This window comes from Coregonus clupeaformis, unplaced genomic scaffold, assembly GCF_020615455.1.
Source record: "Coregonus clupeaformis isolate EN_2021a unplaced genomic scaffold, ASM2061545v1 scaf1876, whole genome shotgun sequence".
NCBI classification, from domain to species: Eukaryota; Metazoa; Chordata; class Actinopteri; order Salmoniformes; family Salmonidae; genus Coregonus; species Coregonus clupeaformis.
Genome location: NW_025535330.1, coordinates 8,266 through 21,087, shown reverse-complemented (window position 1 = coordinate 21,087; position 12,822 = coordinate 8,266). Strand labels below are relative to the sequence as shown.

At 50.6% G+C, this 12,822-nt stretch overlaps 1 protein-coding gene across 2 annotated transcripts in view; it reads right to left on the bottom strand.

Moving 5' to 3' along the window:
- The window catches only part of LOC121558506 (TBC1 domain family member 30), a gene marked incomplete at its 5' end in the record, with an annotated part of 36,395 nt that extends 25,183 nt beyond the window's left edge, over positions 1-11,212 (bottom strand). For both annotated transcript variants that reach the window (XM_045218888.1, XM_045218889.1), the window contains 3 exon segments: positions 824-949; positions 10,637-10,702; positions 11,151-11,212. In XM_045218888.1, the coding sequence (XP_045074823.1) occupies positions 824-949; positions 10,637-10,702; positions 11,151-11,212 (254 nt within the window).
- Positions 11,213-12,822: the final 1,610 nt, after the last annotated feature.

Sequence of the window (12,822 nt, the reverse complement as noted above, 5' to 3'; positions counted from 1 at the left end):
AGAGGGAGAGGAGAGAGAGGGAGGAGAGAGAGAGGAGGAGAGAGAGAGGAGGAGAGAGAGGAGGAGAGAGAGGGAGGAGAGGGAGGAGAGAGAGAGGATAGAGGGGAGAGAGGGAGAGGAGAGAGAGAGAGAGAGAGAGAGAGAGGAGAGAGAGGGAGAGGAGAGAGGGAGAGGATAGAGGAGAGAGAGGATAGAGGGGAGAGAGGGAGAGGAGAGAGAGAGAGAGATGATAGAGGAGAGAGAGGGAGGAGAGAGAGAGAGAGAGAGGAGAGGAGAGAGAGGGAGAGGATAGAGAGGGAGGAGAGAGAGGAGAGAGAGGGAGGAGAGAGAGGAGAGAGAGGGAGGAGAGAGAGGGAGGAGAGAGAGGGAGGAGAGAGAGAGGATAGAGGGGAGAGAGGGAGAGGAGAGAGAGGGAGGAGAGAGAGGAGAGAGAGAGGATAGAGGGGAGAGAGGGAGAGGATAGAGGGGAGAGAGGGAGAGGGAGAGATGATAGAGGAGAGAGAGGGAGAGGAGAGAGAGGGAGGAGAGAGAGGGGATAGAGGGGAGAGGGAGAGGAGAGAGAGAGATGATAGAGGGGAGAGAGGGAGAGGAGAGAGAGAGATGATAGAGGGGAGAGAGAGAGAGAGAGAGAGAGAGAGAGAGAGAAGAGGGGTGTGGACTTTGTCCCACTAATTCATGGTTCTGTCTGGACAAGGGAAGGAGGGAAGGAGAGATCAGTTGTTTTCCATGATGGACTCAGAGCTGACGCACTGCCATGAACAAATATCCTGCTACACACACACACACACACACACACACACACACACACTAGTCTGTGTGTTACCTTAACAATCTGGATGCCCAGTGAGTCATCGTCAGGGTTACTGCGTTCGTTGAAAGCGAAGCGGAGAGTTTTGTCCCAGTCGATAGAGATACTGTGGAGGTACTGATCAGCTAGAGTCAGCCATACCTGGACAACACATACATATAGAGTATTCACATATATACTGTACACACTAGTCCTTACAGAGGAGACACAGTAGAGAGGCATTACAGAGGAGACACAGTAGAGAGGCATTACAGAGGAGACACAGTAGAGAGGCATTACAGAGGAGACACAGTAGAGAGTCATTATAGAGGAGAGACAGTAAAGAGGCATTACAGAGGAGACACAGTAAAGAGGCATTACAGAGGAGACACAGTAGAGAGGCATTACAGAGGAGACACAGTAGAGAGGCATTACAGAGGAGACACAGTAGAGAGGCATTACAGAGGAGACACAGTAGAGAGGCATTACAGAGGAGACACAGTAGAGAGGCATTACAGAGGAGACACAGTAGAGAGGCATTACAGAGGAGACACAGTAGAGAGTCATTATAGAGGAGACACAGTAGAGAGGCATTACAGAGGAGACACAGTAGAGAGGCATTACAGAGGAGACACAGTAGAGAGGCATTACAGAGGAGACACAGTAGAGAGGCATTACAGAGGAGACACAGTAGAGAGGCATTACAGAGGAGACACAGTAGAGAGTCATTATAGAGGAGACACAGTAGAGAGGCATTACAGAGGAGACACAGTAGAGAGGCATTACAGAGGAGACACAGTAGAGAGGCATTACAGAGGAGACACAGTAGAGAGGCATTACAGAGGAGACACAGTAGAGAGGCATTACAGAGGAGACACAGTAGAGAGGCATTACAGAGGAGACACAGTAGAGAGGCATTACAGAGGAGACACAGTAGAGGCATTATACACTGAGTGGACAAAACATTAGGAACACCTGCTCTTTCCATGACAGACTGACCAGGTGAATCCAGGTGAAAGCTATGATCCCTTATTGATGTCACCTGTTAAATCCACTTCAATCAGTGTAGATGAAGGGGAGGAGACTGGTTAAAGAAGGATGTTTAAGCCTTGAGACAATTGAGACATGGATTGTGTATGTGTTCCATTCAGGGGGTGAACGGGAAAGACAAAATATTTAAGCCTTTGAACGGGGTATGGTAGTAGGTGCCAGGTGCACCGGTTTGTGTCAAGATCTGGTCAAAAGGGGGTGCAACTCAATATTAGGAAGGTGCTCTTAATGTTTTGTACACTTCGTGTATAGGTGTACGGTACCCGTTAGATACACTGAACAAAAATATTAAATGTAACATGCAACAATTTCAACGAGTTACAGTTCATATAAGGAAATCAGTCAATTGAAATAAATTAATTAGGGCCTAATCTGTGGATTTCACATGACTGGGCAGAGGCACAGCCATGGGTTGGCCTGGGAGGGCATAGGCCCACCCACTTGGGATCCAGGCCCACCCACTGGGGAGCCAGGTCCAGCCAATCAGAATGAGTTTTTCCCCACAAAAGGGCTTTATTACAGACAGAAATACTCCTCAGTTTCATCAGCTGTCTGGGTGGCTGGTCTCAGACGATCACGCAGGTAAAGAAGCCGGATGTGTAGAGAAATGAACATTAAATTCTCTGGCAACAGTTCTGGTGGACATTCCTGCAGTCAGCATGCCAATTGCACGCTCCCTCAAAACTTGAGACATCTGTGGCATTGTGTTGTGACAAAACTGCACATTTTAGAGTGGCCTTTTATTGTCCGCAGCCCAAGGTGCACCTGTGTAATGATCATGCTGTTTAATCAGCTTCTTGATATGCCACACCTGTCAGGTGGATGGATTATCTTGGCAAAGGAGAAATGCTCACTAACAGGGATGTAAAAACATTTGTGCACAACATTGGAGAGAAATAACACTATGTTTATATTTTTGTTCAGTGTAGTTGGTGGTAAGATGGCGACGACAGATGGCGCCGTGCCTCGAGCTGATACAAAACACTGCAGGTTTCTGCTTTTTCTAGTGTTTTTCTCAAATGTTCTTCCTCAGTTTGTTTCCTGCATTACTTCTTACACCCGGGCAGAACTACTGAAATATGAATCGCTGGGCACTCACTGCCCACACCACCTTCCCCAATTCCCAGAGACGGAAGAACAGTGGGCTAGTCTCGTCGGTGAGACCTCCGGGCTGCCTGGGAGTCCTACCGGAGAGAAGGAAGCGGAGACGCCGACATAGAGGCAGACGTGGCGGGGTCTTAGTGAAATGAAGATGCCGAGCAACCAGTCCTCCATTACCCAGCATACTACTACAGCAACAAGTCCTCCATTACCCAGCATACTACTACAGCAACCAGTCCTCCATTACCCAGCATACTACTACAGCAACCAGTCCTCCATTACCCAGCATACTACTACAGCAACCAGTCCTCCATTACCCAGCATACTACTAGAGCAACCAGTCCTCCATTACCCAGCATACTACTACAGCAACCAGTCCTCCATTACCCAGCAGCCAATGTTCAATCATTAATGAATAAACTTGGTGAACTCAGAGTGAGGATCTCCTTCCAGAGAGACATCAGATCAGAGTGAGGATCTCCTTCCAGAGAGACATCAGATCAGAGTGAGGATCTCCTTCCAGAGAGACATCAGATCAGAGTGAGGACCTCCTTCCAGAGAGACATCAGATCAGAGTGAGGACCTCCTTCCAGGCGGACATCAGATCAGAGTGAGGACCTCCTTCCAGGGGGACATCAGATCAGAGTGAGGACCTCCTTCCAGAGAGACATCAGATCAGAGTGAGGACCTCCTTCCAGAGAGACATCAGATCAGAGTGAGGATCTCCTTCCAGGGGGACATCAGATCAGAGTGAGGATCTCCTTCCAGAGAGACATCAGATCAGAGTGAGGATCTCCTTCCAGAGGGACATCAGATCAGAGTGAGGACCTCCTTCCAGAGGGACATCAGATCAGAGTGAGGATCTCCTTCCAGAGAGACATCAGATCAGAGTGAGGACCTCCTTCCAGAGGGACATCAGATCAGAGTGAGGACCTCCTTCCAGAGGGACATCAGATCAGAGTGAGGACCTCCTTCCAGAGGGACATCAGATCAGAGTGAGGACCTCCTTCCAGAGAGACATCAGATCAGAGTGAGGACCTCCTTCCAGAGGGACATCAGATCAGAGTGAGGATCTCCTTCCAGAGGGACATCAGATCAGAGTGAGGACCTCCTTCCAGGGGGACATCAGATCAGAGTGAGGATCTCCTTCCAGAGAGACATCAGATCAGAGTGAGGATCTCCTTCCAGGGGGACATCAGATCAGAGTGAGGACCTCCTTCCAGAGAGACATCAGATCAGAGTGAGGACCTCCTTCCAGAGAGACATCAGATCAGAGTGAGGATCTCCTTCCAGGGAGACATCAGATCAGAGTGAGGACCTCCTTCCAGGGGGACATCAGATCAGAGTGAGGACCTCCTTCCAGGGGGACATCAGATCAGAGTGAGGACCTCCTTCCAGGGGGACATCAGATCAGAGTGAGGACCTCCTTCCAGAGGGACATCAGATCAGAGTGAGGACCTCCTTCCAGGGGGACATCAGATCAGAGTGAGGATCTCCTTCCAGAGAGACATCAGATCAGAGTGAGGACCTCCTTCCAGGGGGACATCAGATCAGAGTGAGGACCTCCTTCCAGGGGGACATCAGATCAGAGTGAGGACCTCCTTCCAGAGAGACATCAGATCAGAGTGAGGACCTCCTTCCAGAGAGACATCAGATCAGAGTGAGGATCTCCTTCCAGGGGGACATCAGATCAGAGTGAGGACCTCCTTCCAGAGAGACATCAGATCAGAGTGAGGATCTCCTTCCAGGGGGACATCAGATCAGAGTGAGGACCTCCTTCCAGAGAGACATCAGATCAGAGTGAGGACCTCCTTCCAGGGGGACATCAGATCAGAGTGAGGACCTCCTTCCAGAGAGACATCAGATCAGAGTGAGGATCTCCTTCCAGGGAGACATCAGATCAGAGTGAGGATCTCCTTCCAGAGAGACATCAGATCAGAGTGAGGATCTCCTTCCAGAGAGACATCAGATCAGAGTGAGGACCTCCTTCCAGGGGGACATCAGATCAGAGTGAGGATCTCCTTCCAGGGGGACATCAGATCAGAGTGAGGATCTCCTTCCAGAGGGACATCAGATCAGAGTGAGGATCTCCTTCCAGAGGGACATCAGATCAGAGTGAGGACCTCCTTCCAGGGGGACATCAGATCAGAGTGAGGATCTCCTTCCAGAGAGACATCAGATCAGAGTGAGGATCTCCTTCCAGGGGGACATCAGATCAGAGTGAGGACCTCCTTCCAGGGAGACATCAGATCAGAGTGAGGATCTCCTTCCAGAGGGACATCAGATCAGAGTGAGGATCTCCTTCCAGAGGGACATCAGATCAGAGTGAGGATCTCCTTCCAGAGAGACATCAGATCAGAGTGAGGATCTCCTTCCAGAGAGACATCAGATCAGAGTGAGGATCTCCTTCCAGAGAGACATCAGATCAGAGTGAGGATCTCCTTCCAGGGGGACATCAGATCAGAGTGAGGACCTCCTTCCAGGGGGACATCAGATTCTGCAACATACTCTGTTTTTCTATGTTACGGGTCGCCTCTCGGGATAAAATCAATGAATATGCCGACTCAGTTACCGGATTCATCAAAAAAATGCATAGATGACGTGATACCGATAGTCTCTTTCAAAACGTGCCCGAATCAAAAACCATGGATTGATAGCAGCCTTGTAGGGAAACTGAAGGAGAGAGATGCTGCTTATAGACAGGGCAAGGTGACCAGGGACAATAGTTTGGTTAAACGGCACAAATAGGACTTACACAGATGGATCAAGATGGTGAAACACAAGTATAGAGACAAAGTGGAGGAGCAACTCAGCGGGTCGGATGTGGAACAGGCTCCTAACGTTCACAGATTACAAAAAAAAACAGCCACGGACACCAACGCCGCCCTACCAGACGAGCTAAACACCTCTTTCTCCTGCTGAGGACAACGAAGGATATGTCCTTACGGTCTCCACGGAGGACGTATGGAAGTCATTCAAACTTGTTAACCCTCGCAAGGCTGCCGGACCAGACGGCATCCCTAGCAGCGCCCTCAGAGCATGTGCAGACCTGCTGGCTGTTGTGTTCTCTGACATTTTCAATCTCTCTCTAGCTCAGGCCGTTATCTCCACCTGCTTCAAGATGTCCACTGTCATCCCCCTGCCCAAGGAAGGGAAAGTAACTGAACTGAATGACTACCGACCCGTAGCTCTCACTTCTGTCATCATGAAGTGCTTTGAGAGGCTAGTCAAAGTCCATATCACCTCCTCCCTCCCCGACACGCTCAACCCTCTCCAATTCACCTAGCACCCTGACAGAGCTACAGACGACGTAATCGCCATTGTACTGCGCTCTGCCCTCACCCACCTGGACAAAAGGAATGCATATATGAGGATACTGTTCATTGACTACAACTCAGCCTTCAATACCATAGTGCTCTCCAAGCTCATTACAAAGCTCAACGGCCCTGGGTCTGAACTCCTCCTTATGCAACTGGGTCCTGGACTTCCTGACAGACCACCCCCTGGTGGTGAAGGTAGGCAACATTACCTCCTCGAAACTGATGTTCAACACGGGGGCCCCACAAGGGTGCGTCCGTACAGACATTGGCAAGTCAAATTCAAGGACATTCAAGTACTTTTTCAAGCACTAATATCTATTTTCAATTACCATCAACTTGTAATAGTTCCTATTATGCCATTGTTTCTAGTCACCACCAGATGGCAGTATATCGCCACCAGATGGCAGTATATCGCCTCATGAAAAAACAACTTAGTATTGGTCACTACCTGACAAGTTCTCCTCAATAATACATATTTCACAACTTATCTACTACATACAGGAGTGGTAAGTCAGGACTGATGTTGACTGAGGAGCTGAACTGGTCAAACCACTGGGGAGAAGAAGGCACAACAGAGACTCCAACCTCAGGTGGTGAAGAAATTCGTCCCTCAGTGTTCTACAGGAGCACCATCGAGAGCATACTGTCAGGCTGCATCACAGCCGGGGTACGGCAACTCCACCGCCCCGGACCGCAAGGGTGTTACGCTCAGCCGAACGCACCATTGGGTGCACACACCGCCTGCCCTTCAGGACACCATTGGGTGCACACACCGCCTGCCCTTCAGGACACCATTGGGTGCGCACACCGCCTGCCCTTCAGGACACCATTGGGTGCGCACCCTGCCTGCCCTTCAGGACACCATTGGGTGCGCACACCGCCTGCCCTTCAGGACACCATTGGGTGCGCACACCGCCTGCCCTTCAGGACACCATTGGGTGCGCACACCGCCTGCCCTTCAGGACACCATTGGGTGCACACACCGCCTGCCCTTGGGCAGTACAGGACTGGCCAATAGTTTCTACCCCCAGACCATCAGTCTGCTGAATAGACACCACTAGTCAGCTGGTTCTACCCCCCAGACCATCAGTCTGCTGAATAGACACCACTAGTCAGCTGGTTCTACCCCGAGACCATCAGTCTGCTGAATAGACACCACTAGTCAGCTGGTTCTACCCCCAGACCATCAGTCTGCTGAATAGACACCACTAGTCAGCTGGTTCTACCCCCAGACCATCAGTCTGCTGAATAGACACCACTAGTCAGCTGGTTCTACCCCCCAGACCATCAGTCTGCTGAATAGACACCACTAGTCAGCTGGTTCTACCCCCAGACCATCAGTCTGCTGAATAGACACCACTAGTCAGCTGGTTCTACCCCCCAGACCATCAGTCTGCTGAATAGACACCACTAGTCAGCTGGTTCTACCCCCCCAGACCATCAGTCTGCTGAATAGACACCACTAGTCAGCTGGTTCTACCCGCAGACCATCAGTCTGCTGAAGAGACACCACTAGTCAGCTGGTTCTACCCCCCCCAGACCATCAGTCTGCTGAATAGACACCACTAGTCAGCTGGTTCTACCCCCAGACCATCAGTCTGCTGAATAGACACCACTAGTCAGCTGGTTCTACCCCCAGACCATCAGTCTGCTGAATAGACACCACTAGTCAGCTGGTTCTACCCCCAGACCATCAGTCTGCTGAATAGACACCACTAGTCAGCTGGTTCTACCCCCAGACCATCAGTCTGCTGAATAGACACCACTAGTCAGCTGGTTCTACCCCCAGACCATCAGTCTGCTGAATAGACACCACTAGTCAGCTGGTTCTACCCCCAGACCATCAGTCTGCTGAATAGACACCACTAGTCAGCTGGTTCTACCCCCAGACCATCAGTCTGCTGAATAGACACCACTAGTCAGCTGGTTCTACCCCCAGACCATCAGTCTGCTGAATAGACACCACTAGTCAGCTGGTTCTACCCCCCAGACCATCAGTCTGCTGAATAGACACCACTAGTCAGCTGGTTCTACCCCCCAGACCATCAGTCTGCTGAATAGACACCACTAGTCAGCTGGTTCTACCCCCAGACCATCAGTCTGCTGAATAGACACCACTAGTCAGCTGGTTCTACCCCCCAGACCATCAGTCTGCTGAATAGACACCACTAGTCAGCTGGTTCTACCCCCAGACCATCAGTCTGCTGAATAGACACCACTAGTCAGCTGGTTCTACCCCCCAGACCATCAGTCTGCTGAATAGACACCACTAGTCAGCTGGTTCTACCCCCAGACCATCAGTCTGCTGAATAGACACCACTAGTCAGCTGGTTCTACCCCCAGACCATTAGTCTGCTGAATAGACACCACTAGTCAGCTGGTTCTACCCCCAGACCATCAGTCTGCTGAATAGACACCACTAGTCAGCTGGTTCTACTCCCCAGACCATCAGTCTGCTGAATAGACACCACTAGTCAGCTGGTTCTACCCCCAGACCATCAGTCTGCTGAATAGACACCACTAGTCAGCTGGTTCTACCCCCAGACCATCAGTCTGCTGAATAGACACCACTAGTCAGCTGGTTCTACCCCCAGACCATCAGTCTGCTGAATAGACACCACTAGTCAGCTGGTTCTACCATCAGTCTGCTGAATAGACACCACTAGTCAGCTGGTTCTACCCCCAGACCATCAGTCTGCTGAATAGACACCACTAGTCAGCTGGTTCTACCCCCAGACCATCAGTCTGCTGAATAGACACCACTAGTCAGCTGGTTCTACCCCCCAGACCATCAGTCTGCTGAATAGACACCACTAGTCAGCTGGTTCTACCCCCAGACCATCAGTCTGCTGAATAGACACCACTAGTCAGCTGGTTCTACCCCCCAGACCATCAGTCTGCTGAATAGACACCACTAGTCAGCTGGTTCTACCCCCAGACCATCAGTCTGCTGAATAGACACCACTAGTCAGCTGGTTCTACCCCCCCAGACCATCAGTCTGCTGAATAGACACCACTAGTCAGCTGGTTCTACCCCCCAGACCATCAGTCTGCTGAATAGACACCACTAGTCAGCTGGTTCTACCCCCAGACCATCAGGCTGCTGAATAGACACCACTAGTCAGCTGGTTCTACCCCCAGACCATCAGTCTGCTGAATAGACACCACTAGTCAGCTGGTTCTACCCCCCAGACCATCAGTCTGCTGAATAGACACCACTAGTCAGCTGGTTCTACCCCCAGACCATCAGTCTGCTGAATAGACACCACTAGTCAGCTGGTTCTACCCCCCAGACCATCAGTCTGCTGAATAGACACCACTAGTCAGCTGGTTCTACCCCCAGACCATCAGTCTGCTGAATAGACACCACTAGTCAGCTGGTTCTACCCCCCAGACCATCAGTCTGCTGAATAGACACCACTAGTCAGCTGGTTCTACCCCCCAGACCATCAGGCTGCTGAATAGACACCACTAGTCCGCTATCTAATCAAGCTCCTGCCCCCACCCCAACGGACATGTACCCTGCCCCCACCCCAATGGACATGTACCCTGCCCCCCCACCCCAACGGACATGTACCCTGCCCCCCCACCCCAACGGACATGTACCCTGCCCCCACCCTGTACCCTGCCCCCACCCCAATGGACATGTACCCTGCCCCCCACCCTGTACCCTGCCCCCCACCCCAATGGACATGTACCCTGCCCCCACCCTGTACCCTGCCCCCCACCCCAATGGACATGTACCCTGCCCCCACCCTGTACCCTGCCCCCCACCCCAATGGACATGTACCCTGCCCCCACCCTGTACCCTGCCCCCACCCCAATGGACATGTACCCTGCCCCCACCCTGTACCCCTGCCCCCACCCTGTACCCTGCCCCCACCCCAATGGACATGTACCCTGCCCCCCACCCTGTACCCTGCCCCCACCCTGTACCCTGCCCCCACCCCATTGGTAATATGTATCTATTTTACATGTATTTACATTCTTTATTATTATATGTATTGTTTTATTTCAGCTGCATGGTTGGAGCTCGGAGCTTGGAGATTTCCACTGTACCGTGTAATTACACCGGCAACCCTGTACATGTGACTATTAAACTTCCATTCTAAAAAATGGAGGGCATCCTGGGATGTAGTTTTGTATGTTATTGCTGTAAGAGAGTTAGTTAGTTATTTCCATGCTAACAGACTAATCTACAGCCATCAACATACTGTTGTCCTGCACATCTAATACCCTTCCTTGTGTCTATCGTCAGAATAAACACCAATCAACTGGGGATCGCTGGCTGGACAGTCCTTTCTTTATAAACACAACGCAAGAGATTTACAAAGTACGATCACATCGGTTACATCAGTAGTACTAATATTTGACGTACCCTCTTCCTCCACTCCTTAGGGATGCCGGTAGGAAGTCTGACCACAGCCTTCAGAGCATCATACCACTGGGAAGGAGAGAACACACACAGATCAGATACACAGACAGACAGACGGACATCACACAGATCAGATGCACACAGACAGACAGACGTCACACAGATCAGATACACACAGACAGACAGACGTCACACAGATCAGATACACACAGACAGACAGACATCACACAGATCAGATACACACAGACAGACAGACGTCACGCACACAGACAGACAGACGTCACACAGATCAGATACACACAGACAGACAGACATCACACAGATCAGATACACACAGACAGACATCACCCAGATAAGATACACAGACAGACAGACATCACACAGATCAGATACACACAGACAGACAGACGTCACACAGATCAGATGCACACATTAGACAGACATCATATAAATATTAGATACACAGAAACACACCTCAAACTGAGCTAAAGATGTGATGAGACGCCACCATACTGACCTGCTGGAAGCCGTTCTTGCCCAGAGCAGGTTCTATGGTGAACTTCAGCCTGGTGTCCGCTCCTACAGAGCACAATGCACAGACTGAAAAACCCCACTGTAGCAGGACTGTCAGGCGCCACTCAACACAGACATTGAAAGCTCTCCAACAAAGGCTTACTGACTAATCATTTACGTCAACTTATTACTATTTAAATTATTATTGAAAAGTACAGTGACATGCAGGGAGGAAAATAAGCCCGTCCATCAATAATGACGTCACTGCTCTCCCGTCTCCACCAGGGCTAAACAAACCAACATTTATCACAGTACTGAAACATGGCGATGTGGAAATATATTAGTGACAATGACTTTGCCTTCTTCCAATGATTTACTCTTTATTTTCACCAGGACCGAACGCTAGGCTCTCTGGGGCGTATTCATTACGCCATGCCAATTCTGTTGCAAAACGTTTCTTAAAACGGGAGCAAACGGAACTAAAACAGGGAAGGATCTACCCGAATTTGTCCACTAAAAACTCTAGTTTTGCTCTGTTTGCTTCTGTTTGGTTCTTAAACGGTAAACGTTTCCATAATGAATCTGCCCCAGGTTGTGTTTTATTGGATGTCGCTGTCTGCTGCTGTGGTGCTGAATCCTTCCGGTTACACTACAACAGGTCCTAACGACACGGCTTACGCTCCGACACTCTCACACAACGGAAGTAAAGAAACTATAAACCCATATCAGAGCATCCTTAAATGAAACAAACGTGAAAGAGATAATGATTCAGACTGAACCCGTTCCTCCAGCCCTAACCTGTCTGGCGGCCAGCCAGCGACCACACAGCCGCCATTTTCCCCGGCTCCCTGCGGCTTCAGCTCACACCGGCCTCTCCAACTCCCCCCACCTACACTAACCTTTATACAGTATAGAGTATAGCTCCAACCTGGGTCTCTCTGAGCGCTGTCTGTCTCCGACATTTTGAGATCTGGGTCAGGTCTTCTCTAGCTGGCTAGCTGCTGGCCACCAGAGTCGCCCCGACACCGTGTTTCCATTACAGCGACGTATTACCGTGACACCCTCCTTCGTAGAAACCCGTAGCCTAACGGACGCTGACAGCCGGCTAGACCTATAGGCTAGGCTACGTCAGACAGCAGCATCCAACAGAAGACAACATGAATGAAGGAATTCAACTACTGGGCTTTAGGCTGATAGTTCTATCAGTTCTAACACACCGAGTTGACAAGGAATCGGATCAATGAAACGCCTTATAAAAAAGTATCGCCATCATTTCAGAACCACAATGACTTGACAGCGCCCATGACGCCCCACCAGTGGCATGTGACTCTGTGCAGACAGACCACAGTGCCCACTCCCCTGAGCCAAAAACGGACAGAGTGCATCAAATCAGGCTCCGGTCGGTCACCTGGCTCGAGCATGCAGAGCAGACGGGGCGCGCTCCGGGAGATGCCGTTCCTTTTCTTCAGGACGTTGCTGATGATGTTACCGACGCCGCTCGAGCCCTGCCGCAACACACACGCCCCAGACCGAGACCTCCTCCCCGCGTTAAACCGGGCCTGCTTCATTTCCCAATCAAACCGACACACGCACCGTGTAGCCTAAAAGTTATTGTCGGTTGGCTACATTAAAACATGTTTCCCTTTGTGCGCGGCTCTGCTTCAATCTAAAATGTC